The 26,982-nt window shown below is 43.1% G+C and overlaps 1 protein-coding gene across 4 annotated transcripts in view; it reads left to right on the forward strand.

Moving 5' to 3' along the window:
- ITGB6 (integrin subunit beta 6) overlaps positions 1 to 7,979 on the forward strand; it is a 105,132-nt gene extending 97,153 nt beyond the window's left edge. For all 4 annotated transcript variants that reach the window (XM_075529190.1, XM_075529193.1, XM_075529192.1 and 1 more), the window contains one exon: positions 7,854 to 7,979. In XM_075529190.1, coding sequence (XP_075385305.1) covers positions 7,854 to 7,952 — 99 coding nt within the window. In that variant the 3' untranslated portion in view covers positions 7,953 to 7,979. The remainder of the gene's footprint in view (positions 1 to 7,853) is intronic.
- Positions 7,980 to 26,982: the final 19,003 nt, after the last annotated feature.

The raw sequence follows: 26,982 nt of genomic DNA on the forward strand, positions 1-26,982 counted from the left end.
GCTGCTAACTCAAGGTCAGCAGTTTGAAGCCACCGGTCACTCTTGAGGAGAAAGATGACAACTTCTATTCCCTGGTAGAGTAAACTCCCCATGGCAGTTCTACCCTGTCCAATAGGATCTCCGTGAGTCGGCATTGAGTCCTTGGCAGTGTGGTTGGGTTTGGTTTTGGGTTTTTGGTCCACACCATAAAGCTGAGGACACCCTCAAGTCCCATTTGGTAAAGCATGGGTGCTGTATCTAAACATCACCCCAAACCATTATGTCACAGCTAATGGTGCTCACCAGTAGTGTGACCGCTCCAGCCAGTTTCCATGGAACTACTCCTTATTCATACGAGGCTACAAAATAAACCTCAAAATCCTTTTAAAATACCATCCTGGTAGTTTTTCAGAATAGCATAAATTTTAAACAGCTACCTGGAAAACAAACAAACAACAGGCACATCAACCTTTAGAGAGATGCACTCCATAAATATAATTTAAATGTCTCCTCTTCACAGTAGGCAAACACAAAACAGGACTCCAATTTGCTGTGTTTCCCTTCCACCGAAGAGATAATTACATTTCTAGAGACTCATAGAAGCAATTTCATGGTTTTAATTTCATCTTTCTATCTCTAATGGTGTGTCCAGCTATCTAATAGCAATTATCTTACATTGTTGATTCTAAAAAGAGTGATTACATTGGAAAATCTAGACAGACATAATGCTTCTTTGAGTTCTCCTGTCCAGATGAATTGAATCTAACGTTTTTGGTCATCCTCCACCCCCCCCCCCCAAGTCTATTGGGATATCTCCAATTCCTAAAGCAAATGGAATTTTCTGTTTTGGGTAAATTTATCTTAATAAAGAAGGTTTATATTTCATGTAATTCTTTCAAATTAATCATAATGTACTATGGTGTAGGACAAAGAAAATATTTTATCTGCTTTATCTTCCCATTATTCGTACCTTTCGATATAATAACCAAATGTAGCCTGCAGATGTTGTTCGGGTCTTCGTTTGAACAGTCCGACCACAGAGTTATATTTTTGAGGCAACTGGGGACTCCTTTAGATACTTGAAAGCTAGCAAAAATTATGATTAACTTTACTTAAAATGATAATGATGGCATCATGATTTTTAAAAAATGTGCCATGACTTTTAGGGAAACATGCTGAAGGCTATGGTTGGCTTTAAAATACTTTGACCAACAGAAAGAGGGGGGAGAGAGGGAGAGGGAGAGATAACTGAAGCAAACATAGCAAAATCTAACTGGTGCATCTGGATGATCAGTTTATGGATGTTCACCATAATGTCTGTGTTGTGTAATTTTTCCTAATTACGCAAACTTATTTAGGAAAGTACGTTTTTATTTTTACGGTGCACTTTCAAGAAGTTTATGGAAGAAATGGAATTGAAAGATAATGAGATTTTCCCAAGAACTTTTTGATGCCCCTTCATGTAATTTATCCATCCCTAACAATACAAAGAGGAGCCCTCATGACAGAGTAGATTCGTCATGGAGTTGCTATCCACAAGGTCAGCAGTTTGAAACCACCAGCTGCCCTGATGGAGTAAAGTGAGGCTCTCTGCTCCAGTAATGATTTGTAGTCTCAGAAACCCACAGGGGCAATTCCACTCTGCCCTGTAGGCTTATATGTCAGAATCAACTCAATGGCAGGAGCTGAAGGAAGGGTTAGCTTGGTGACTTAGGCAATCACATTAATGAGACCAAAGTCGATGGGCCGTCAACTTCACCTGACAACAGATAGTATTTCTCAACAATTATTAAAAGAAGGCCTGGCCACAGTCTAAAGGGAAACCAGACAAAGGACAGTGGTTAATTTGCACACACACACACACACACACACACACACATACAATAGTAGCAGCAATCAGTTTAACAGCCACCAGCCATGGGAGGAAGCCTTGATCTTTCCATTTTGATAGTACAGAAACCGCGGCTGAGGGGCAGGGGTCCGCAGACTAGTCCTGCTTCGCAGAGGCAGAACTCGAATTGCAGTCTGGTCTTCTAGGCACAGCCTTGGCGGACTCGCCTAGACAGAATAAGCAGGTGTTCGGGAGACAAGCCCTTGAAAAATTATATGATGTGTATCTACTAAGCAGCACATTTTAATGTTCTCCTACAAAAGCATAAGTACTGACAAATGATTAATATCTTTAAAATAACATTTTAATTAACAGTTAATTTCCCCCAAACATTAATTGTTCTCCCTTAGGATGTAGAACATGACTGAAATTCAAATGCTGATTTTTTTTGCAGTTGCTTCATCTAAAATTGGACCCAAGCATGCATTAAAGAGATAAAAGCATAAATGAAACAAAATATTATTCCCTGGTTAAACTGAGTTTCTTTGAATAACAAATGTTTGATGTTCTTGACTAGATAATGACTGGGAAATAATTACTCATGTGGATGCAAAAGAGGTCTAATTCAAATAATTCAATTCAAATCTCTCTAATATATTTTCTTTGGGACAGGAGGTGTTGATCAGTACCCCATTTGGGGGAGGGGCATCTTCAATTAAAGTCCATCTTGATCTGAACACTATTTCTTCTTCAAGAGGCGAATTTGACTGATATTCCCAACCCAGAGGCTTGCAGGGCTGACGGGACAGGTCAGAGCTTCTGCCCCATCTAGCTGTCTCCCTGAACAACCAGGCTTAGGGCAAGATAGCTTCCTGGGCTTTCCTTAAGGGACGTTTCACCACAGCACTGGAGAAAGGTCGCCTGTTTCTTCCAGTTTTCAAACTAAACCCCTCCCCATCCACATTCTTTATGAAAATACAAAGAGAAGACATTTAAATTCATCTTTGAATGGGCTTCACCCCCCTCCACCCCTAGGATGACACAGTCACTAACTAGAGGCAAGAAAGCCTTCGGCCGCACATCTCTCATAGCGGTGGATTGACGTTGTCCTGTGCCAGGCCCATCGCGCCTGCGCTCGGCAGTTAGGCCATCATGAAAGGAGGTCTGGGTCATGGCAGAGAGTTCTCTCATTACCACTTTTTATGTCCGAAAAAAAGTACCACTGCATTTCCTGAAGCCTAGATTAGCCCCTCCTCCAGACTCCTGGGGTCCTCAGCCTGGTCACCCCTGTGTAAGAGACCTTGTCTGAGCCGAACCCGACTTGGTGTTTCAGGGGGGAATTCTGTGGCATGGCACGACAGGAGGTGGTGCTGGACATTTCTATACGGATACAAGTTCAACTCATTTTTCCTAAAAAGGTATTCCTTTTAGAACCAAACCACAGCGAACTCCTTGCCACCAAGTGGGTTCTGCCTCAGAGCAGGCCTGCAGGAGCCGTAGGAGCCCTGGGGCCGCTCCGGGGAGACAGCTAGATGTGAGCCCAAAGCCTCATCTTTCTCCTGCAGAGCCGCTGTGGTTCAACTTCTCCTGAGGCTCGCAATCCCACACCTTCTAAAAGATTCCTTGTTCCTTTTAGAAGGACAGGAAATTCTCGGCTAGTCCCCCTCGCCCATCCCCTATCAGCAGTATGTGCTTGTTCTTCTAAATTTTCATCAGACCCTCCCACAGCGTCGGCTTCATTTGCCACCCATCTTCCACTCACCAGATGCACCACCTACCCCTGGCCTTTACAAGGGATGCGCAGAATATTATAGGGCTGAGTAAAGGAAGTTGCTCCTAAATGCAAAATGAAAACTGGAAAATCAAATTATACGTTCAATTAAACGTGTACAAAGTAATACTGTCATTCAAACAACTCCCTCCATCTAGTGTGTATAGATGATAGTTAGTGTGGGATGTGGGGCATTTTTGTGTTTGACACGGTATGGAGTGCAGACTACCAGCAAGTGCCCAGACCTGTGTCTCCCTAAGCGGGCCTGGCTCAGCGTCTGGTTCACTGTGGAGTGTCTTGCTCAAGACAGCTCTCCCACCCTCCATTTACCGTCACCTGCCTGTGCCCGTTGGACTGTCTTCCTTCTTCTTCCTGTGAGCTCCTCTTCCTTCTGTAATCAATGTAAGTCTCCAATCTCTCAAGTGACACACAATTCCAGGCGTGAGTTTTGTTTGTAAACCCTTTCCTCCGATCCTTTGCTCTTGGTGAAGACCCCTTCAGTCTTCTCTCCCCTTCCCAATTGAGCTCAACTGAGTTCTTAAGAACCCCCAACCTACCGCCATCGAGTGGATTGAGATTAGCAATCCAATACTTGCCTGATGACTCCAGCAGGCTCCCTTACAGTCGCCAAGCTGAAGAAAGACTGAGGCTTTCGCAGAATTGTCCCGACTGATTTCTTAGGGAAAGCAATATGGTGACTTGGTGTTCGTTGATCATTCAATATCAGCCAGTGAACTTTTCCCATTTGCCCTCTGTACAGAGACGCCATCTCTCCCCAAAGGCGCAGGAATAAGGGCAATGTGTCACTTAGTCAGAGGTCAGGCCAGTGGTTCCTGGCAACCTAGATAGGGGTGCAAGTGTGAGTCCCGGCTCCCGTGAAGACACTACAGAGGACTCAAGGACAATGACAGGAAAGGGATCTGTTTCCTTTTTTTTTTTTTTCGTTTCTGATGAGAACTGAGAACACAAGGAGAAAACTAAAGCAATCATTCGTCTCCATTATCTACGCTTATAAATTATTACTAACTTTCTAATCTATGTTGATAAGAGGCCCAAGTATAACATTTAGTAACGTAAGGGTCAGAGGTAGAACTCAGACTTGTACACTTCAATGGGTTCAGGAATTCTGAGAGCACTAAGGCCATGGTAGAAAATATTTTTATAATTCCCTGTGGGGCCGGCATAGGGAGTCTGTGGGTAGAGTGAATGGCTAGCATCGTCTGATGCTAACTGAGAGGCACTTTGAAAACACTCGACAGGGCCATTTTACTCTAACACACATGAAATCTCCATGTGTGGTCAGAAGTGACTCCACAGCAGCTGAGAGAAGCAAGATAAAGCAACCAGGACCTAAAAGAAAAGGAAATTCTAAATGGAAAGTCATAAATTAGAGCCAATAAGAGGTTAGGTTATTGAACACTTACTATGTGCTAGGCACCTTGCTAGGGTCCCTGGTGGCATAGACATTACGTTGGGCTGCTAAATGCAAGGTCAGCAGTTCAAAACAACCAGCCACTCCACAGGAGAAAGATGAGGCTTTCTACTCCCTGTCAAGAGTTACGGTCTCAGAAATTCACAGGGGCCAGTTCTACCCTGACTTACAGGGTCGGGGTGAGTTAGCATCGACTCGATGGCAATGAGTGGTTGTTTGTATGTTTTTAGAGGTACTGTGCTACAAGTACTTTTCTCCATTTGGAAATGGGCACTTTTGTAATCTCTCCTTTATGGATGGGGCTGCCAAGGCACTGGGTTGCATATATATATGTATGTGTGTATACATATATATGTATATGTATATGTATACACACACATATATATGCACACACACAATAGAACCCTTTGCTGAGTGGATTCCAACTCATGGAAACTGCAGGTTTTCCAAGAGCAGAAATGTACCATGAGCTTTCTTGGCTATAGTAATTATGGAAGCAGATTGTCAATTGCTTCTACAATCCCTCAGGATGAGTCAGAACTACTGACCTTTAGGTTTGAAGTCAAGTGTAAATTGTACCACCCAAGGGAACTTGGAGTTGCTTAAGTAAGATCAAGTAGTTTAGCTGGAGATTGAACCCACACTGATGGATGTCAAAGTTTGGGTGAACAACTTTGGAATTGTGTGATAAAAGAGCCATCCCTTACCCAGACACCTTGCACCTGCCTGGAACAAGTAAACCAAAAGAGAGAAACTAAACAATCATATCAGATGTTTTTTCGAGAGCTTAGAGAGTCTTAGAAGAAGCAAGCTCTCTGCGGTTCTTCTGGGGAGAGTACCACAGTACTCACCACCTGGAATCGGATCGACAGCCCAAAGACACAGTGAGCAGGGCTGGCAAGACCTTAAACCAGCAGTTCTCAACCTGTGGGTCTCGACCCCTTTGGAGGTCAAATGACCCTTTCACTGGGGTCACCAGATTCATAACAGTAGCAAAATTATAGTTATGAAGTAGCAACAAAAATAATTTTGTGATTGGGGGTCACCACGACATAAGGAGCTGTATTAAAGGGTCACGGCATTAAGAAGGTTGACAGCCACTAACTCCCCTTTTGCACCCAAGCACAGTCTTGTTTTTCTTAATAATCATTTTATTGAGGGTGCTTAAAGATCTTATAACAATCTATAATCCAATTGTATCAAACACCCTTGTACTTGTGTTGCCATTATCGTTTCCAAAACATTTTATTTCTACTTGAGCCCTTGGTATCAGCTTCTTTTTTCCCCTTCCCTCCCCCACCCTGCCACCCTCATGAGCCCTTGATCAATTACATATTATTATTGTTATTTCATATCTTACACCATCTTTTATCTCCCTTCACCTGCATTTCTATTATTTGTCCCCTTAGGCAGGGGTGGGGGGCTGTTTAATATATCCAACCTGTGATCCGTTCTTCCTTTTTCCTCCACCCCCCACCCCGCACCCCAGCTCCCTGTCCTCATGGTACCGCTGCTCCCAGTGCTATTCCTGAAGGGGCTATCTGTCCTGGATTCCATGCGTCGATATTCCATGCGCTTATCGGTACCAATATATATACTCCGTCTGGTCTAGCAAGATTTGTATGGTAAAACTGAAGTCATGATAGTCGGGACGAGGGAGCACTAAAGAGCTAGAGGAATGTTGTGTGCTTTGTCGGTGCTATACTGCACCCTGGCCAACCAGTCCCTTTCCTGTGACCCTTCTGTGAGGGAATGGTTAATTGTCTATAGGTGGGCTTTGGGTCTCCACTCCAACCCCCTTCATTTGCATCAATATAATTGTTCATTTTGGATCTTTTGATACCTGATACCCGATCCCATCGAAACACACACAGCTGCTTCTTCCATGTGGGCTTAGTTGCTTCTCTGCTGGATGGATGCTTGTTTAACTTCAAGCCTTTAAGACCCCAGATGCTATATCATTTGATAGCTGGGCATTATCTACTTTCTTCACCACATTTGCTTATGCACCCATTTTGTCTTCAGCAATCTTGTCAGGAAGATGAGTATCTCAGAATGTCAGGTTATTAGAACAAAGTGTTCTTGCATTGAGGGAGGACTGAATAGAGCAGGCACAATAATCTTGCCTAACCTGCCTTAGAACTTACACGCCTACATGAACCAATCTCTGGCAACTCTGTTTTGCACAATGTCATCTGCCATTGAACAAAAGCAAATCCTCTTTTGTACTTTCCAGAGCAAATGTGAGCTGGCTCTTTAGTTCCCATAAGCAGCTAGTTCGTTTCTCAGCTTTGATCTCACTTTAAAAGTAAGATATCTGTGCCCGGCTTTGATTTCCTTTTCCAGGGACACATTCCTAAAGGCAGGTGCTGTATCTCAGCATGCTTCTACCGATTTCTGGTTCCATCCACATCTTCCATTGTTTCCCTTCCTTTTGGGTCACCTTACCAGTGTTCATTCTACTCATTCAATAGATATTGAGCATCTACTACCAGCGAGGTACTGTTGTCCACACTGGTGCAGCACTAGTGAGTCAAACAGCCAAAGTTTGATTTTATTATCTACAAATCTTCACGTTTCCAAAATGGGGAAGATTTGGGGGGTGCAGATATGGGACTGGATCTGCATATTTCAAGATAAAATGTAGAGGTATTGGTGTTAAAATGTTAAAAGCATAAAATGTCAAATTAATGATAATGATTCAAATGGCTTCCAATATCAAGCTTGACTGTCCTTCCCACATTGCAACATACCCTGAAATTATTTAGCGATATGGAAATATTATCATAAAAATGTACAGACTTTCACTTGACCGTTTTGTTTGTTTGTTTGTTTTTTAGGGAACCAATCCGCTGTACAGAGGCTCCACCAGTACCTTTAAAAATGTGACCTATAAACACAGGGAAAAGCACAAGGTGGACCTTTTCACAGCTGGGTAGGCCTATTTCATGCCCCTACAACATGTCCCCTGATAGGAAATATTAATGCACTATTTGACTGTTCTTGCTTTGTTCCTTCAAAACGAGGCTGGTTTAAGTTCATAATAGGTCATTTGGAGGTCACTCGCTCTCTGTATGAAAGATAAAGCCTATGCTAACAGGTTCAAAAGGTTCCAGAAGAGGCATCTCCTTCGCAAAGCAGAGGCTTTGGGAAGCAGTTGAGGAATACTAACTGGAGCATTGCTGCTTCAACAAATCATCCACGGGGGCCTGGCCTTCGTCTGGAAAATGTCTGGCATGCGCACACAGCTACCGGAACTCTTTGTCTCAGCCAACTTACAAAGTCCCTTGTTCACATGGTACACCCCGACTTGCCACATCATTCTGAATGTTTAGTAAAACTACCTTTTCCTAAAGAAAGATGTTTTTTTAATCTGTAGGAAGCAGAACTATGGTTTTATTTCAATTGAGAGAAGTAATTCTTTTAAAGGAACTCCAAACGTAAAATGAAAACTGGAAGTTAATAATTTTTGTAACGTTGCATATACATGCACAGAAAAACAATGCAGTGCACTGAGTTCTACTGGTTTTCCAGATGAAGAACAAGTAACGTATAAGTCAGGGATATCCTAGCATAAAACAAAAAGAGCAAGCCTGTCGTTTAATTTTATTTTCAATTGCCTGAGAAGTAAGCCTATAATTCAGTTTTCCTCATGACCCTGAGTTTTCAAATGATTTCTCTCAGATTTCTCAACCCATTTTACTCAATTTTACAATCATTTAAAACCTGTAATCAACATATGATTAAAAAAACAAAATTTTAAGTGGTTTAACACCTTATTAAAAGACACTCAGCACTAAGTTGGAGATTAGAATCAAATTTTTGATAGTTTCAAAGGAAATGCATTGACTATCCAAGTCCTTCATGACTCGCAAGCTTTCCCAGACATGTCCTTTTCTCATCTGTGTAAATCAACTTGTACCATTCAACCGCACACGTGGATATGTGTCAGACATTTGCTTTAAAAAGTAAAACCGTACTTGCAATAGATGCAGATAACTAGGCATCCATAAGTGAGTTGACGAGACTAACTGTTGAATACTACCATTTCTTCTAGCTAAACTAGCTTACAAAGCACTTTCATCTCATTTGATGCTCTTAATTGTGATGAGACTCCAGGAAAATGTCAGCCCCACTTTACAGAGAAGAAAACCGAGATTCAGTGTAGCAGTAGTAGAATAAAAAGGTCCAGGATCTAAATCTTCTAACGCTAAAACTTTTTCTCTTTTTTTGGAAATGAGAAATTTTAATTTAATTTAATTTGTAAGTGGAGTAATGAAAAAGCTTGGTATGAAATGATAAATACCAAGTCTTTGAAAATGTACTGCCAGGAAACGAGCTACTGATATCCAGGTGAGAGGGTATACTTTCATGCAATGAAAAGGTGATGCAATCGTGACCTGTGGATAAATTGTAGGGAGCCTTTTAGTAGGCAGATTGTTCACTAGATAATGAAGGCTACATGTTTACCCATTGAATTATCACGACTAGGCTAGGATCATTTTACTGGATTCTTCTACCCAAGAGATCTCTATAATTTTGATCACTGGGAGACTTCCTGTTTTTGTTTTTCGTTTTTTTTTTCCCGGTCTCTGAATAACTCAGGTAAATCAAACCTTTGGGGACTACACTGCTCTCTTAGAAGCATTACTAGCCAATCGCGTAAGAAACCTGCAGGATGATGTACCTTCGTGTGCCCGACTGAGGCTCAGAGTCCAGGGAGAATCCAGAGCAACATGCAAGATCCAACGCTGAAGACACAGTGGGAGTGTTCACCTTGACATGTTTGTGCTATTTTTGCATTGTTACTGGGATGGGATTTTGGAAATGATCAATTTCCTTTGTGTGTGTGTGTGTGTGTGTGTGTGTGTGTGTGTGTGTGTGTGTGTGTTCTAGGAAAGGATAGAGAAGGATCTGCTATTTCTCAGAATACTGTTTTGACCCAAGGCTGGGCCTTGACAGGGCAAACAGTCGCAGTAGGACTTCAGTTCACTGAAGAGTTATGTTACATGAAGACAAAGTGGGGTTTTGTAAGTTGTCTTATTGTATTTTGTGTTGACATAAATAAACATGGTAATTTAAACAATGAGCCTTAGATGAATGATAATTCCTTTCATTTACTGGCACAAATACCTCGTCTCGAATTTCTGGTTCCTTCTGTGACCTGCTCTGCCTGCTTGACTCAGTGTGCGGCCAGAAAGAGGCAGCCACAGAAGGTAGGAGGCAGAGGAGAAAATGGCAGCAAGTCGCTACCCAGTTATGAGCCCTCCATCACCAGCTATGGGCATGACCCTCCATTTGGTAGAATCCAGGTTCTTCAGGGTTCCATCCAGCTCTTTTTCTGGGCATCCATTTGATAGATTCCATGGTGCCATGTTTATTTTGCAAATCGGGACATGTAAGTAGGGTAGCCAAATGCCCATAAAAGGTATCCTTTTAGGAAAAGTAATTTTCTTCAAAAAGACGGGTAAAGTCAAATCAAGCATACTTACAGTCTGAAACATACAATTTTTTTCTTTATAGACCAAAGGCCAGAAGTCTGGAAATCCAGACACCAGTCCCATTTTGACTAACACTGAAAATTCGTGCTTCTCCAATCTCTGTCTCTTTGTCACAATGGCATTCCCTGACAATAGTAGAGGCTCAACACATGTATACAACAAATGTGCATTGAGTGACTAGTATATGATTTTGGACACAGCAAATAATAAGAGAAGTAGTCCCTGTGCTCCTAAGTGCGATAGAGGATAATAAACAAATAAATAGACAACACCAGGCTACTGGACCCAGATATGTACCTCTCAGATCCACTGGTCTCCATGTGCCACTCAAGCTTTAGCCACTGGTCCTGCTTCTAAATTGAAGCCTTCCAATCATCGATTCAAAATGTCTCCTGGGGTGCAAATGTTCAACTTTTACCTGATTCTTCAAGAATAGGGAACTGGAGGCATTCCTTTGCCCCACTCCAGAATGAGTTCCCCAGTGACTCCAGGGGCACCAAAGAGCACAACAGGGCATTTGAGCATACTAACAATCTAAGAAAAACAATGGGGAATAGAAATTCCATATTGTTCAAGAATACCTCTGCTGGGCATATACCCTAAAGAAGTAAGAGACATACCACAAACAAGTATATGCACCCCCGTGTTCATCCCAGCACTGTTCACAATAGCAAGAGATTGGAAACAGCCCGATTGGCCACCAGTACAATAATGGGTCAAGAACTAACCATGCTGAAAGTATGAAACACGTCATGCTATGGATGGGCCTGGAGAACACTATCCTGAGTGAACTTAGTCAATCATGAAAGGACACATATTGTATGATAGCGCTACTATAAGGATAACAACCAAGACAAAGTCTTGCATATCAAAGGAAACAGACTTCAGAGGGTCCCAAAGTTGGGGAGCGCAAGGGAGGGAAGACGAAGCCATGGATGAAAAGGAGACTTGAGGTTCCTGAAAGAAAGAAGAGACATCAGAGGGATGGGATAGAGCATCGATGAGTGCTTTGAATGGTTGGATGCAGATTGATGGTCAAATGTAAACCCTCCACCTAATTCACAATATGAAATTCATTTAAAAGAAACAATGAACGATAAAAAAGAAAATTAAAACAGCTTAAGATAGGACTTTGGATCAGTGAGAGAAGAGACAAGAAAGATGCAGCCAATGAACTGCGGTTGAGCAGCCAGTTATGTTTCCTGGGAAAGCAGTGGCTTCTACACACCAAGGTGTCTTTGCTTTCCCTCCTCCCTGCCTTCTTCCCCTCGATAGAGCAGTAGCACACCACTTAGCTTCAAGTATTTGTTAGTTTCCTCGTTTAAATCAAGTAGTGATAAGAATGATGTGTAACATCAAGTAGGATGAAAGACTGAGCAATAATCTGTGAGAGGTGCACCTTTGGTAGAGTCAGATTTTAAAGTCAAAGGAAATGACCAAGTGCAAAGGTAAGGTAATATCGTGACGTAGGGAAGATCAATAGAGTCAACTGGGGGAGAGGTTGGACACAGAGTACATGTTTATTAAAATTTTAACTAGATGACTTAACCATGTCACTAAAAGCAAAAATATGATTTTATATATATGGTGGTATAAGTGCCTATAAAAACAGTATTAGAATTTCCAGTATCATTGCCCATTAACTGTACTCATAATGACACAGTCCAAGTTAACTGTCCAATGAGTTAAATAGGAGCCCAGATGGACCAGTGATGAAGTGCTCCATTGGTGCTTTAAAACCACCAGCAAAATGGATTGTAAATGATGATGGCAACAATTGTACAACTACGCCTGACCTACTGGAACTATGGATTGTAATCATATCTGTAAGAGCTCCCAATAAAATGTTTTTAAAAATTTCAAAACAAAAAAACACTAGCAGTCTGCTTCTACAAAGGTATGAGGTCATGGAAGCCCTACGTTGCAGTTCCCTCTGTCTTGAAGGGTCACTCTGCATTGGACCCCACACAATGGCAGTGGGTTGGGTTGGGTTTTGTATGGGGAATGGGAGGCTGATAGTAAATATTCCAGTGTTTTGTTGGGCATAGTGTTTTTTATCGTATTTTATTGTGTTCTGAGTTAAAGTGACTAGAGCCGTTTGGGTTCCATTTGACAACTTGTTCAGTGTATTAGACAAGGTTCTCTACAGAAACAAAACCAGGACACTTATGCTTATAGATATAGAGATAGAAATAAATATATACAGCACAAAGGAATAGAATGCCTAATTAGTCCACACAGCATACAGAGGGCTCAGTTCAACTCACTTCCATGGAACAGTTAATATACTGGAAGCCCTTCAATTCTCAAGGGCTGCTGGGTCTAAGGTCAAGGAAGCAAACAGCTGAGTCTTCTGTAGGGAAATGCAGGCAGTCTATGCACAGGCAGCAAATAGCAGGATAGGTCACCAACAGTCAGCAGCTCAGGAGCTTAGCAAAGCAGGCCCAGATGGGATATCAAACTCAAGCAATGCAAGACAACAGGCTCTGCCATCCTCAAACTCAAGCCATGGATACACCAGCAGTGTGGGGAAGCAAGCCTTGAAGCAAAGGTCTAGCAACCAGTTCCACGGGTTGGCTGTCCCACAGATAGTGTAGTTCACCAGTTGAGGCAGAGAACTATCTAAGGCAGCTGCATGCTGGTCCAATCATCAGAGAGCAAGAGAGAGAGAGAGGCCTTGCCAAGCTATTTATCTCTTTGCCTTCCAATCAAACTGTGACTTTATTAATCCCACATGTTCCTATTGGCCAGGTTGGCATAATAAACCTACCTATCATAGCCCACCCCTTGCCAACTTGGCAACTGGAAACAATTCTTCAGCCATATATAATTTTAATGAAATCACACATACACCTAACATCATACATGAACAAAGGAAAGATATTCAATAAAATATATATAAAGAAGATAAACTAACCATCAAAAACCTCGATTTTGCAATTGATCACATGGTCATAGCTGATTAGTAGCACTACCTTCTTCTATTACCCAATTGTATTAATTACCTTTGCCCTCGGCCAGCACCTAGTGGTGTGAATCAGACCTTCATTCCTGAGGGTTCTGTGTTAGTCTGGGTAGACTAGAGAAACAAATTCATGGACACTTACATGTATATAGGAAAGAGCTTTATATACAAGAGCAGTTGAATATTGAGAAAACATCCTAGCCCAATACAGATCAAGTCCATAAGTCTGATATTAGCCCATATGTCTGGTACCAATTTATAAAGTCCTCTTTAGATTCATGAAACACATGCAATGGTGCCAAATACAGAATGATCACAAACCAGCGGAGGTAAAGTATTGTGAATCCAGTGGTGGTAGAAGCATCTCAGCACTGGCAGGTGTCTCCACATGGCTCCTCCTCTTCCCAGGGCACAGGGCCTATCAATATAGTGCCATGTGTCTTCTCAATAGAAGATCTCTCAGGGAGTGAGCAGAGAGAAGAAAGTGTCTCCCACCTCCAAGGAGGAAATTCAGGAATTCTCAGAATCCTCATGGGAAAACCAGGCAGAGACCACACAGAGGCCTCACTGGCTATGACCCAATTGACAGACTAGACTCCACCCCTTCACTCTTAATCCTCTCAAGTCCAAAATTGACACCAGATTACCTTCTTCTATTACTCATTCTTTATTAACTTTGCCCTCAGCTGGCTGTGGTTCTTTGCCTGGTGAGATGGCCCAGACCTTCAGGGCCATTCCTGAGAGGTCTGGGTCATTAGATGTCCTGTGAGGATTTGGGTGCTGTAGTTTACCATTTACTTTAATCACAAGTCATGGTAGTACTAAGAAACAGCCTAGGGCAGTGGTTCTCAGCCTTCCTAATGCCGGGACCCCTTAATACAGTTCCTCATATTGTGATGACCCCCCCCAACCATAAAATTATTTTCATTGCTGATTCATAACTGTAAGTTTGTTGCTGTTATGAATTGGGTGACCCCTGTGAAAGGGTTGTTCAGTCTCCAAAGGCGTTGCAACCCACAGGTTGAGAACCGCTGCCCTAGAGGATCTCCTGGATTCCAGATATATTCTTCTTTATCTCTACTATGCAGCACCAGTTCAATTTCTGCTTGTTAATCAGGATCAATCACACCACTCAGTACAGGGGCACCTTTCCCTTGATACAAAGACATGAGAAGCCCAAAGTGGCCAGGAGGCATTCTCAGCTGCCACTTCAGGGGACTCTGTGCTGTGTTTCCCAGTGGGAGAGTTCCTTCCTTCAGGACCAGGACCTCCAGGTCTGAAGTGCATAGGGTTGCAGGAACAGGAAGCAAAAATGCTGCAAGTGGATCACTAGGAGTAATAGTGAGTGGTGCCACTCCAGCTTCCGCCTCTTGGTTCCTGGACCCATGAATCCTGGCTATTGGAGACACAGCACCATATATTGGCTGCTGGTTTAGACCGTTTAGAATGCTCCTGGAGAACATTGCACCAGCCCCTCAAGTTGTTGCCACCGTAATTGTGTCTTTAGGAGCCCATTTCATCATTCTATCAGGCCAGCAGCTTCAGGATAATGAGGAACATGATATGACCAGAGGATTCCATGGGAATAGGCCCATTGCCACACTGCATTTGCTGTGAAGTGAGTTCCTTGATTTGAAGCAATGCTCTGTGGGATGCCATGCCGGTGGATGAGGCAGTCTGTAAGTCCACAAATGGTAGTTTTGGCAGAAGCATTGTGTTCAGGGAAGGCAAATCCATATCCAGAGCAAGTGTCTATTCCAGCAAGAACAAAACGCTGCCCCGTCCATGACGGAAGTGGTCCTATGTAATCACACTGCCACCAGGTCATATGCAAGGCTAAGTTGAATTGTACAGAAAAGAACTGAGCCAATGAGAAGGGAAGGAAACCAAGATGGGTGTACAGGCCTACTTGGGAGGCAAGCTGGGGGAGAAGAAGACAAGTCTTTGAGTAGCAGCAGTCTGTGGAAATATTGAGAACAAGACAGGTGAGGGAAGAAGTATCTGTTCATGGGAGAAATCTAATCTGATTCAGGTTTCCCATTTAAGACCCTGCATACCAGATACACCCGGGATCTGAAATCCTCCCATGAACTCAACAATAGTGAGTCTCGTCTTGGTTTTCTGAGTCCTCCCACCTTGTAAGTCCAATGACGCAGTAGACTGCAGCGATGCACATTCTGTAGGAAGCTTCTCCTCAACATCGCCAGTCCTGAGGGAAAAGTTTAGGTGTTTTTAAAGGTAGGGGTCTCAGCGTGTCAAGGAATCTATTCTCGGCAGCAAAGATTTTCACTGTCCCGCACTGGCATTTTCTGGAACTTCTCCTGGTTTGTGCTCAAACGGGTGGGATTGAGTGTCTAACAGAAGGATGTACCCTGCTAATTTTCCTTGCTGGGTCCACACTGCCGCCCTAGTGACTCCCGTTTCTTTCCTGGACTCTTAACTGTGGAAGGAGCACTTAAATACCTCTGGGCTTTCATCAAAGAGAAAGCTCCAAGGGGGGTCATGGTGGGGGGAGATGGACAATGTGAAATCCAAGAACACTCCCTTTGACTAGCTGTTGAATTAGAAAGGAGAGGCAGGGGGAGGGCAGAGATTGGAAGGATGGTGGCAACCACAAACAGGGAAAGATAAAGATGCCCTGGTCTTTACAATCCACTGTGGGTAATTCAGACACCCTGGTCTTTACAATCCACTGTGGGAAATTCAGACGCCCTGGTCTTTACAATCCTCTCTATCCCTCACCCCCCCTACCCCACTAAATAAGCCATTGGAGATAAAAGTTTTGATTAGTCTTTTTAAAATGGAAACTAATTCAACAAAGCCCACATGGAAGAAGCACACCAGCCTGTGTGATCATCAGGTGTTGATGGGATCAGGTGTCAGGCATCTAAGACCCAGAACAAAATCATACTCAATGTGAATGGGGTGGGGTGGGGGTGGGGTAGAGGGTGGAGAATGGAGTGGAAATGCAATGCCCATCTGTAGACAATTGGACATCCCCTCACAGAGGGGTCACAGGGAAGAGATGATACAGTCATGGTGCAGTATAACACCGGTGAAACACACAACTTTCCTCTAGTTCTTTGGTGCTTCCTTCCCCCCACTATCATGACCTCAATTCTACCTTACAAATCAGATTAGACCAGAACATGCACACTGCTACAGATAAGAGCCAGAAACACAGGGAATACAGGATAGCTAAACCCCTCAGAGCCAACAATGAGAGGAGCAATACCAGGAGGATTAGGGGAGGGTGGGGGAAGAAAGGGGGAATCGATCACAAGGATCAAGCTTAACCCTCTCCCAGGGGGACGAACAAGGGAAAAGTGGGTGAGAGGTGACAGAGGACAATGTAAAATATGAAAATAATAATCTATAACTTATCAAGGGTTCCTGAGGGAGGACTGGTGGGGGAAGGAGGGGGAAGAAATGGGGAGCTGACATCAGGGACTCAAGTGGAAAGAGAATGCTTTGAAAATGATGATGGCGGCATATGTGCAAATGTGCTTGACACATTGTAGGAATGTATGGATTGTGATAAGAGATGTAAGAGTGCCCCAAAAAAGTATTTAAAAAATGTTTTAATAAAATGGAAGCTAATTACCATTTCCTAGTTTCTTTGAAAAGTCCCTTGTAGGCTGTGTTATGTAAAGTGTCCTAAATGCCAGTTGTAATTGCCTTTATGCAATGTGTTACCCAAACACAATACAATGCCATGGATAAACATAGTGCTTTTTTCATAATTTTATATCTCTGATTAATAACTATTTGGCCTCATGCATTCTCTTATAAATAAAAAAGTACGTGTCCTTTGTTTATTCATTTCCCTCACAAATAAGTAACTGGATTCCAGAACTTTCTCTGCAGAATACAATCTGTTTTATAAACACTGCAGTGGGACAATGAAAACCTAAATTAAGTAGACTATTAAAAGTATTTTGCTTACTTTTTGAATATGCAAATTTCTCCTGAATTGATTTAAAGACGAGCGTCCTATTTTAGAACTTTTTTATTACAAAAATATAATGACACAGGGAAGATGTAAATTAAAGAAGATTAAAAACACAGCACAATAAAAGATAGGAATTTGTCATAAAAGCACAGAAAAAAGCACACACATTTTTTCTCTGAGGCTCTCTTGGTTTCAGCCACATCACGTTTAGTTGTTATTTGATTTAAATCAAATCTAATGCTCATGTCGAGATAACCAATTCATGCTTTAATAAACTTCTATGACTTACTCAAAACCCTGAAAATGACTTTCATTCCAAATCAACACAAGAAAGCACCTATTACATTTTTTTATGCTGTAGTCGCGAAACAACTGTCTCGGCTGCATGCTTGGCATTTAATATGCTAGGTTTAGCTATGGTCGGCAGCAAGGTGTGAATACTTCCTTGTGTCTTAACTTGGTGTCCTGGAGTACACACAGGGATGCCATTACCCTGCACCTGGTTCTGTGTTGCATCATACGGTTATACTTACTTCACGGGGTTCTTGTGAGAAGTCAATGAAATAATATATGAACTATCTGACATATTGCCTCAATAAGCATTCAATACAGATTACTGCTGCCATGAAGGACTTTGAGTCCACTAGACTCACAGTGGACAATAGCTCACCAACCTCGCAGTCAGAGCTGCTCCCAAATGACAAAGGAAAGGTGAGCTCTTTGGGTCAGAAGGCAGACCATGGTGGCATGTGGTGGGGTGTCAGCAGGGGAGAGCAGGTGACCGGCCACGCTGCAGGCTGGTTCAAAGCTTGGGGTGGGCCGCAGCAGGCCCCTGTGTGGTGGGTCTGAGTCAACAGCAACGAAGAACGGGGAATGCACTGGGGCAGGTGACCTAGGTGGTAAGATGGAAATAAACGCCCAGCAGGAGCTGAGCAGGGTGGATCAAGTGTGAACAGTATGGGTTTGGATGTGCCTCCACAGCGCCCTAAATGTGAACCAGCAAGTCGCCATGGGGACACACAAGGCACCTCCTCCTGAGGATCTCAGGCACTCCAGCTGAAGGGGAGCCTTGGACAGGGTCCTACTGGCCTTGCAGGCAACACGGAGATGACTCCAGCCAATGGACTGCAGGTCTAAACATTAGAAAGGCTTTACTCATACCCACTGGTACCGACATTTAGAAAGGGTTGGCACCCAACAGACAGACAAACGATTCAAAGCCATTATTTCTCAAATGAGCACTGCAGAGCTGTAAAGGCTATTGCTCAATTCTGAGAGTAATTTCCCAATAATGTATCTCACTCAGTCCTTTCCCTAGCCGGCCCTCCCGGAGAGGCAGTCTGTTAAGAAATCATAGGTTTTTCTAAGAAAAAATGGCAGTGGGAAAGTGGGGGTGGGGGGGCGGTGGAAAGGAGTGGACGAATCATGTAGGCTGTGAGGGCCTCCGGGCAAAATGACTCCCTACAATGGAAGTCACAACGTTATCACCACCTATCGTAAGTAACAAACACAAGGGACCCACCTCAGATTTCATTTTTGTTGGGTTGGGTTTGAGACTTGGGCCAACAAGTCAGGACCGGTTCGGGATTGGGTTTAGCCTTTCTTCAGAATACTTGCTCCTACTAACAAACAGCAATCTGCCTGACTAGAGCACACAAGTCACAACACAGAAAGCCTCAGTGAAAGAGGTGCAGGTTCACAAGGGCGAGTCACGGCGTTCCCTGGAGGGATGCATTTAATGGCAGAGGACCCGGTGGGGGGAGATGCAGAAAGCAGAGCGCATGGGCTGGTGCAGCAGGTGTCGCCCCGGGAGCAGTGGGCCGCTTTTAGCATGGCACCTCTGGCCAGTCCACCGAGGGGAAGTGTGCACAGCCTGAGAGGGGAAACTAGTGAAAATCAGAGCAGACGCAGGCCAGCAACCCCCATGGAAATAGCCCAAGAAACTGCGTGACTCCGCGATTCAGGGAGCTGTGGAAATTCACCCACAGAATTGCCCTGGCGGCTCCAACAGGCCTGCCCTGTGATTTATGGCGGAAAGCCGCAGGCCCCTTGCTGAGAGGCTCTCCTGTTGGGCCTGCAAAAGACAGAGCTGGTGGACGGCAAAGGGCCTGCAGGGACGCGCCCACCCTTTAGGACAGGCAAACAAGCCGGGGACAGAGTTTTCCCTGCACTGCTGTGCGTGAAAGGGCCGATCGCAGACCTCCAGGGCCCTGACCTCTACAGCCTCAGCCATAACTCGGCTGCCTCCCTCTAACGTCTGCTCTGTTACCACAAGGCCGTTTCCCCTGGGTTTTCGCCTTTCTCTTCTGTTTTTATACAGACATGAGTCATGTAGGATTGAGATCCCCTTTGTATCAGATCAGATCTCCTTGCATAGTGGTTATGCATGTAACCCCAAATCACCAACAGTTCAAATCAACCAGTGCCTCTCGGGAGAGAGACAGACCTTTCCCTACTCTGGTCAAGAGTTACAGTCTCAGAAACTCACTGGGGCAGTCCTACCCTGCCTGCTCTATAGCATCCCTGTGGCAGGGAATTTGGGTTTTTGTTATTTGATTACACTGGTATGCGCTTGTGTTAACTAATCACATGCAGAAAGACCATTTCCCAAAAAGCCACATTCAGAGGTACAGAGGGTAGGATTTCACCATACATTGAAAGAAGGTGGGCAATCCCACTCCTTATTCTCAGGTTTCTCAATAGGAATGCCGAGTGCAGCCCCCTGTCCTACAAATGTAATTTCTGTGGGATGTGTTTAGAAACGAGGTGCTAGTTATTTGTAGGCATCGACCTAAGTGTTGTCCTGTAAATAAGATGCAAACATATTAGCCCAATACTTTAGTACTATGATTCTGTGGTAGTTACATAATCTGTTGTCAATTTGAGATTTAGGAGTGAAGGGGTGGGGTTTAGACTGTCAATCAAGTCACAGCTTGACCTCATTTGGAGGTGCTAAGGAGATAAATAACTCCTTAAAAGCAGGACACAAGCTCACTCCCAGGGAGACATACCTGCAGACAAGACACATGGAGCTGCGTTACAGTCCTGGAGCCAGAGGTGCCACGTGGAGACCCCTGCCAGCACACTGAGATGCTGACACCGCCACTGGATTCGCAAGACCTCCCACCCACTGGCCTGTGATCTTCCTGCATTCAGTGTCATTGCATGTGTTTCATGAGTCTGAAGGGGACTTTATAGCTTGGTATCCGACAAATAGGTTACTATCAGACTTATGGACTTGATCTGGACTGGGCTGGGATGTTTTCTTAATGTACAATTGCTCTGTATATAAAGTTCTTTCTTATACACATGAGTGTCTATGAATTTGTTTCTCTAGTCTACTCAGACTAACACAGATTCTATGACTTTACATCTACTTTAGCTGTTCAAAGGCTTTGTGTTGTATTTTATTATATTTTCTACCTGTGGTTGTTGAAACACCTCCTAAAGAACATGCAACTCATTCATGTACTTAGCCACATATACCCGTGCACACACATAAACTCTCCTTGGGAGAAACCAGGGACAGCCATACACCATAGGGAGAAAAATGTTGTAGCACCCCTGCCAGGACAGTGAATTATTTCATTTGGCTCTTCTTGCCCAAGTCTCTAACTCCCACCAAATGACCTTATCTTGCTAGGTAAGAAGGTGGAGGAAGATCCTGATAGGCTTCACCTGTGAGTAACTGAATCAGATCCCTTGGCGTGCCATCCTGCTGTGTATAAAATGAGTCCTCTGAGAAGCAGGAGAGAGAGTCTCTTTACCAAGAAGAGCCAGGAGTAGAGCATGTCCTCTGGACACTGAAGGTCCTGCTCAGTGAGCCACCTGGATCCAGAAACACCTGCGCCATCCGAGGAGCCTCAGTAGAAGCAGGAAACTAAACATGAAACAGTGGTGGGCTTCTTCCCAGCCCACAAAACAAATAAAACTAAGTGTTTGGGGCCAGGAGGCTGGCTCGGGGAGTGTGGTGCCTCTGGGCACTTGATTGGCGAGCTGGGCTTACTGATGCATGATGTGCACCTGGGTGCCTTCAAGTTACGGCTGACTGAAGTGGAGGGACGCTGGGCACTTTATTCAGGCACCTGGGTCTGATGGCCCACAGAATTTGAGCTGAATGCTTTCGGGTTGAGGCTTACAGTGGAGTGGCATGCCCTAAAAGAACTTCGTCACATGTCCTGAAGAACAACTGTATCCTGAACACTTCTCCCTTGCCTTATAACCTGTTAGCCTCCTTAATAAACCCTTTAATCATGAATATTGTTTGTAGATTCTTTTTAGTCATTGCCTAGTTATAAAAATAAAGAATGCTGGCTAGACAACAGAACACCAGCTATTTGTGCATCCTCTTTTGCCTCATGTAAAGGAAATTGTAGATGTGAAGGGAAATAACATACTTTTTTAAAAAGACAAAACTTCTGTTTTTAAACGAGATGAACTACAAAATCATAGCAAAATATAAAATCACAACATTAAGAAGAACTACAAAAGACAAATAAGATGAATGAAACAATGGCTTTCAAGACACTGGGTATGAGACACTGAAGGTCGGAGATTCCTGTAAGACGGGCAGCGGAGGAGCTAAACCCGTGGTAGTTATGGTCACCTCACTGGCATTTAGGGGACCTGTCACTCAGCAACAGCAGATGACATGCTCTTTAAATCACATGGGATCCAGTCACCCAAACAGACCACACTGAGATGTGGAGCCGTCAGGCTGTGAGAGCTGTTGCCCCACAAATTGCCAGGGTTGGTTCAGTTGATTTCACCGGCTAGTTTCCTTTCTCCCTCACCAGTCCATGGGCATCCCTCCCAAAGTGGCATACTTGGTGGAAGGGAATGACCTTCTCCAATAGATGAGCACTGTCATTTGGTCAAGGACAGATAGGATATATTAGCTGCACATCCTGTTAGAACTTCCAAACAAGCTCTCGGTACTGACCTTACTCCATGGCATAAAAAAAAATTTTTTTTAAGCTCAAGGAATTTCAAAGGCCCTGTGTCATGCCAAATATATTCTTTGACTATAATAAAAATAAATCAATAAGCAACAGCAATCTAGCAGAGAGGAATTACTAAGGGATGGAAGGAGGGAAAGTGTGACGGAAGCATAGGAGGAAGGTGAAAGGAAACAGAGGGACGATCTAAGAAGCAAAGATATGGATGGAGGTAGAAGCATAATGTTTATACACTAATTCATAAAAATAGCAGTATTGGCCTATGTATATATATTTATATGGAAATACACTGAGGTTGTGGATGGACTTTGGGCCTCTGCTCATGCCCTTCCTCAATGCAAGAACACTTTGTTCTAACAACCTGGCATTCTGTGATGCTCACCCTCCTGGCACAATTGCTGAAGACCAAATGGGTGCATAAGCAAATATGGTGAAGAAAGCTGATGGTTCCCGGCTATCAAAAGATACAGTGTCTGGGGTCTTAAAGGCTTGAAGTTAAACTAGTGGACATCTAGCAGAGAAGCAGCAAGCCCACATGGAAGAAGCATACTAACAGGCATCAGAAGACCTCAAACAAACAAAAAACACACACAAAAAACCCATATTGTTGACAACGAGGGGGTCAGAGCACAGACCCAAATCCCATCTTTGGGACATCCCCTCACAGAGAGGTCACAAGAAAGGGATGAGTCAATCAGAGTGCAGTATAGCACCAATGAAACACACAATACCCTTCTAGTTCCTTGAGGCTTCCTCACCCCCCACTATCATGACCCCAGTGTTGCCTTTCACTGCAGGCTAGACTGAAGCATGTGCACAGGTACAGATAAGAGATAAAAGCTCACGACACATGGAATCCAGGAACAGGAATGGGAGTAGAAATACCAGGAGACCAGGGGCAAGGTGGGGAGCAGAGGAGAGGAATGGGGAACTGATCGAGATGATCAACTCATAACTGCACCAGTCCCCCCAGGGAGATGAACAACAGTAACCATGGGGTAAGGGAGACAGCAGTTGGTATAAGATATGCAAATAACAATCATTTATCAAGGGGCCACAAGTGGGGACGGGGAGAGGAGCTGACACCAAGGGCTCAATAGAAAATAAATGTCTACAAAATAAAGATGGCAACATATGTACAAATGTTCTTGATGCAATTGATGTATGGATTGTTACCAGAGCCATAAGAGCCCTCAATAAAATTTTGAAAATAATAATAATCAAACAACAGATACACAGACTAGGTTATTTAAGTCTTTGTGTCAACTTGACAGCCAGAATTCTCAGTGGTTTGGCTATATGAGTATATCAATCCCACATGATGATAGCAAACCTAATGTAATCCTGTGAGTGTGGCCTGCTTCCAATATAAATGGATGCTATCGAAAAGCTTGCTTGCTTTTTTGCTGTGTCTGGATTCTGTGATGTGTTCTTTGGATTTAGCCAATAGCTTTTGATCCTGCCTGCTGATCCCAAGATTCAGCCGTAGCCTGCCAACCTTGGAGCCACTTGCCTCTACAAGAAGCCTGCCCTCAGACATGCTGACCAGCCCCTGAAGTTATGTGAGTCAGAAGAAGCCTCCAGCCTGATAGCCGACTAATTGACTTAGTATTTGCCCATCTCTACAACAGTGTGGGCCATTTTCTTTATAGAAACCTCTTGGTATATACACCTTAATAAGCTTCACGGGTTTTTCCTCTCTGAAGAATTCAGTGGAAGACACAGAAAATCCTCCAAATTTTGGAAAATAAATGACACATTTTAAAATACATGCAATATGGTTAGGATGCTAATTCTCCTCAGATTGATTTATGGAGTTGATGAATTCTAAACAAAACTACAGAAGAATATATTTTTCTTGTAGAAAAACAAACTAGCTCTGGAATTCATATGGGTATAGAAAGGACCTAGGGGATCAAAGCAATTTTTAAAAAAAGAACAAAGATGAAGGGCTAACACTCCTGATTTCAAACAAATGTCAATCAAAACACTGTGGTAGTGCTGAACAGATAAATTGTTCAATAAAGCAGACAAGATAGTTTAGACATAGACATATGTAGACAACTCATATTTGATCAAGGTACACAAGAAGTTCAAGGATCAGAGGATAGTCTGTCCAACAAATGGTACTGGAAGAACTGGATATGCAAATGGAAAGCATGAACTGCCTATCACATAAAAGTTAGCTCAAAATGAACCAAAAACATAAAAATAAAATCAAAGATATAGGGCATTTTGAATAAAGTATATATAGGAGAATATCTCCTAATCTTGGGTTAGGAAAATATTTCCTCGATTTCAAAAGAATGCTTCATAAAAACATTTATACACTGGCAAATTCATCAAAAAATGAAAACTTCTGCTCTTCTAGAGACATAATTGATATAACAATAAAAAGACAAGCAACATCATTTACATCATACTTTAAAACTGAGCAAAGAGTTAGATAAACATTTCGCCAGAGAAGACACACAAATAGTCCAACAAACATATGAAAACATGCTCAATGTCTTCAGGGAAATGCAAACCAAACAACACTTGCATACCGACGCCTTTGCTCCACTAGAAAGACTTTTACTTTTTCAAAGGAAGACAAGTAACTCGTGGTGAGGACCCAGAGAAATTAGAACCTCCATTAATTGCTGGTCAGACTGTAAAATGATACAGTTTCTGTGGAAAACATTTTTGAAGTTCCTCAAGAAATTTAAACATAGAATCACCTATGTCACTCATAGGTATGTCCCCAATAGACTCAAAAGCAGGACTCAAGCAGAGACTTATACGTATACACCAATAATCACTGCAGCAGTATTCACCAGAGCCCAACGTTAAATCAACGCCGTACTGGTGTAAATAGTGGACATCAAGAGTGAGATGGGTGCATACATACAGCGGAATGTTACTTAGCCATGAAGAGAAATGAAGACCTGACAGCAGGTGTGTGGCATCTGCATATCACAGGTTGTTACTGGTGCTCATAGCACATTCTTCTTCATATAGTTAGTCCAGCTTCTCGGATGATTTTTCAACATACAGATTAAGTAAGTATGGTGAAGAGATACAACCCAGATGCACACCTTTCTTGCTTTTGAGCCACACATCATTCCCTTGTTCTGTTTGAATGACTGCCTCTTGGTCTATGTACAGACTCTGAACGAGCGCAAACAAGTATGCTCTGGTCTGGCCACATCACACTGGGGTGAGGCACTGAGGACACGCAGCTGAGCAGCAGGGGGAGCAGAGTGATGAACCCCCCTGGGAATACCAAAAATAGACTTGGGAGACAGAGTGTGGCACCCCATCGGACTTGGCTGGAAAACACTGGTAAAGGCCAACAAACAGACCTTGAACTATTTATAGGCTTTTCCATTTTTGTCAGTGGCTTTCTTTTTCTTACTGTTATTTTGTTCTTGCTTTCTGCTGTTGATGTTATTGTTTTGACTTCCTTTGTTGTTTTATTTGGTTTTGCCTGGTTTTTGCACTTATTAAATGTATCTGCATGTCTATCTAGATAAGATTGGTGGGATAAATAATTGAAAGATTACCTACCCAGGAACAAGGGAACAACAAATGAACTAAAATCAATGGAAGGAAGGTCTTAGGATTCCTAGATCAATCAAGGACAATGTAGCAGTGAGGAATTACTAAAACTTGAATGAAGGTCAAACATGATGGTGGGACAAGAGGGGAGTAAAAAGGAAATAGAGGAAAGAACCAGGAGACAAAGAACATTTATAGAGGCTTAAATACAAGCATGTATATATATATATATATATATATGTATATGTATATATATATATGTATGTATATATATATATATGTATATATATATATGAATAGAATTGTGTACTCATATCTTTATGATAAGAATCAAGGTTGTAAAGAAAAAAGAATTAAAAAAACGAATCAAGGTTGCAGATGGACATTGGGCCTCAACTCAAGTACTCCCTTAACACAAGAACACATTGTTCTAACATCAGGCATTCTGTGATGCTCACCTCCCTGATAGGATCACTGAAGACAAATGGGTGCATAAGCAAATGTGGTGAAGAAACCTAATGGTGCCCAGCTATAAGAAGACATAGTGTCTGGGATCTTAAAGGCTTGAAGATTAACAAGCGGCCATCCAGCTGAGAAGCAACAAAGACCACATGGAAGAAGCACACCAGCCTGTGTGATCATGAGGTGTTGATGGGATCAGGTGTCAGGCATATAAGGCCCAGAACAAAACCACACCCAATGTGAATGGGAGGTGGTGGTGGCCTGGAGTGGATACCCAATGCCCATCTGCAGAGAATTGGACATCCTCTCAGAGAGGAGTCGCAGGGAAGAGATGAGCCAGTCAGGGTGCAGTATAGCACCGATGATACACACAACTTTTCTCTAGTTCTTTGGTGCTTCCTTCCCCTCACTATCATGACCTCAATTCTACCTTACAAATTGGATTAGACCAGAGCATGCACACTGCTACAGATAAGAGCTGGAAACACAGGGAATCCAGGATAGATAACCCACTCAGGGTCAACAATAAGAGGAGTAATATCAGGAGGATTAGGGAAGGGTGGACAGAGAAAAGGGGAATCGACCACAAGG

The sequence above is a fragment of the Tenrec ecaudatus genome, chromosome 13 (genome assembly GCF_050624435.1).
Source record: "Tenrec ecaudatus isolate mTenEca1 chromosome 13, mTenEca1.hap1, whole genome shotgun sequence".
Taxonomy (NCBI): Eukaryota; Metazoa; Chordata; class Mammalia; order Afrosoricida; family Tenrecidae; genus Tenrec; species Tenrec ecaudatus.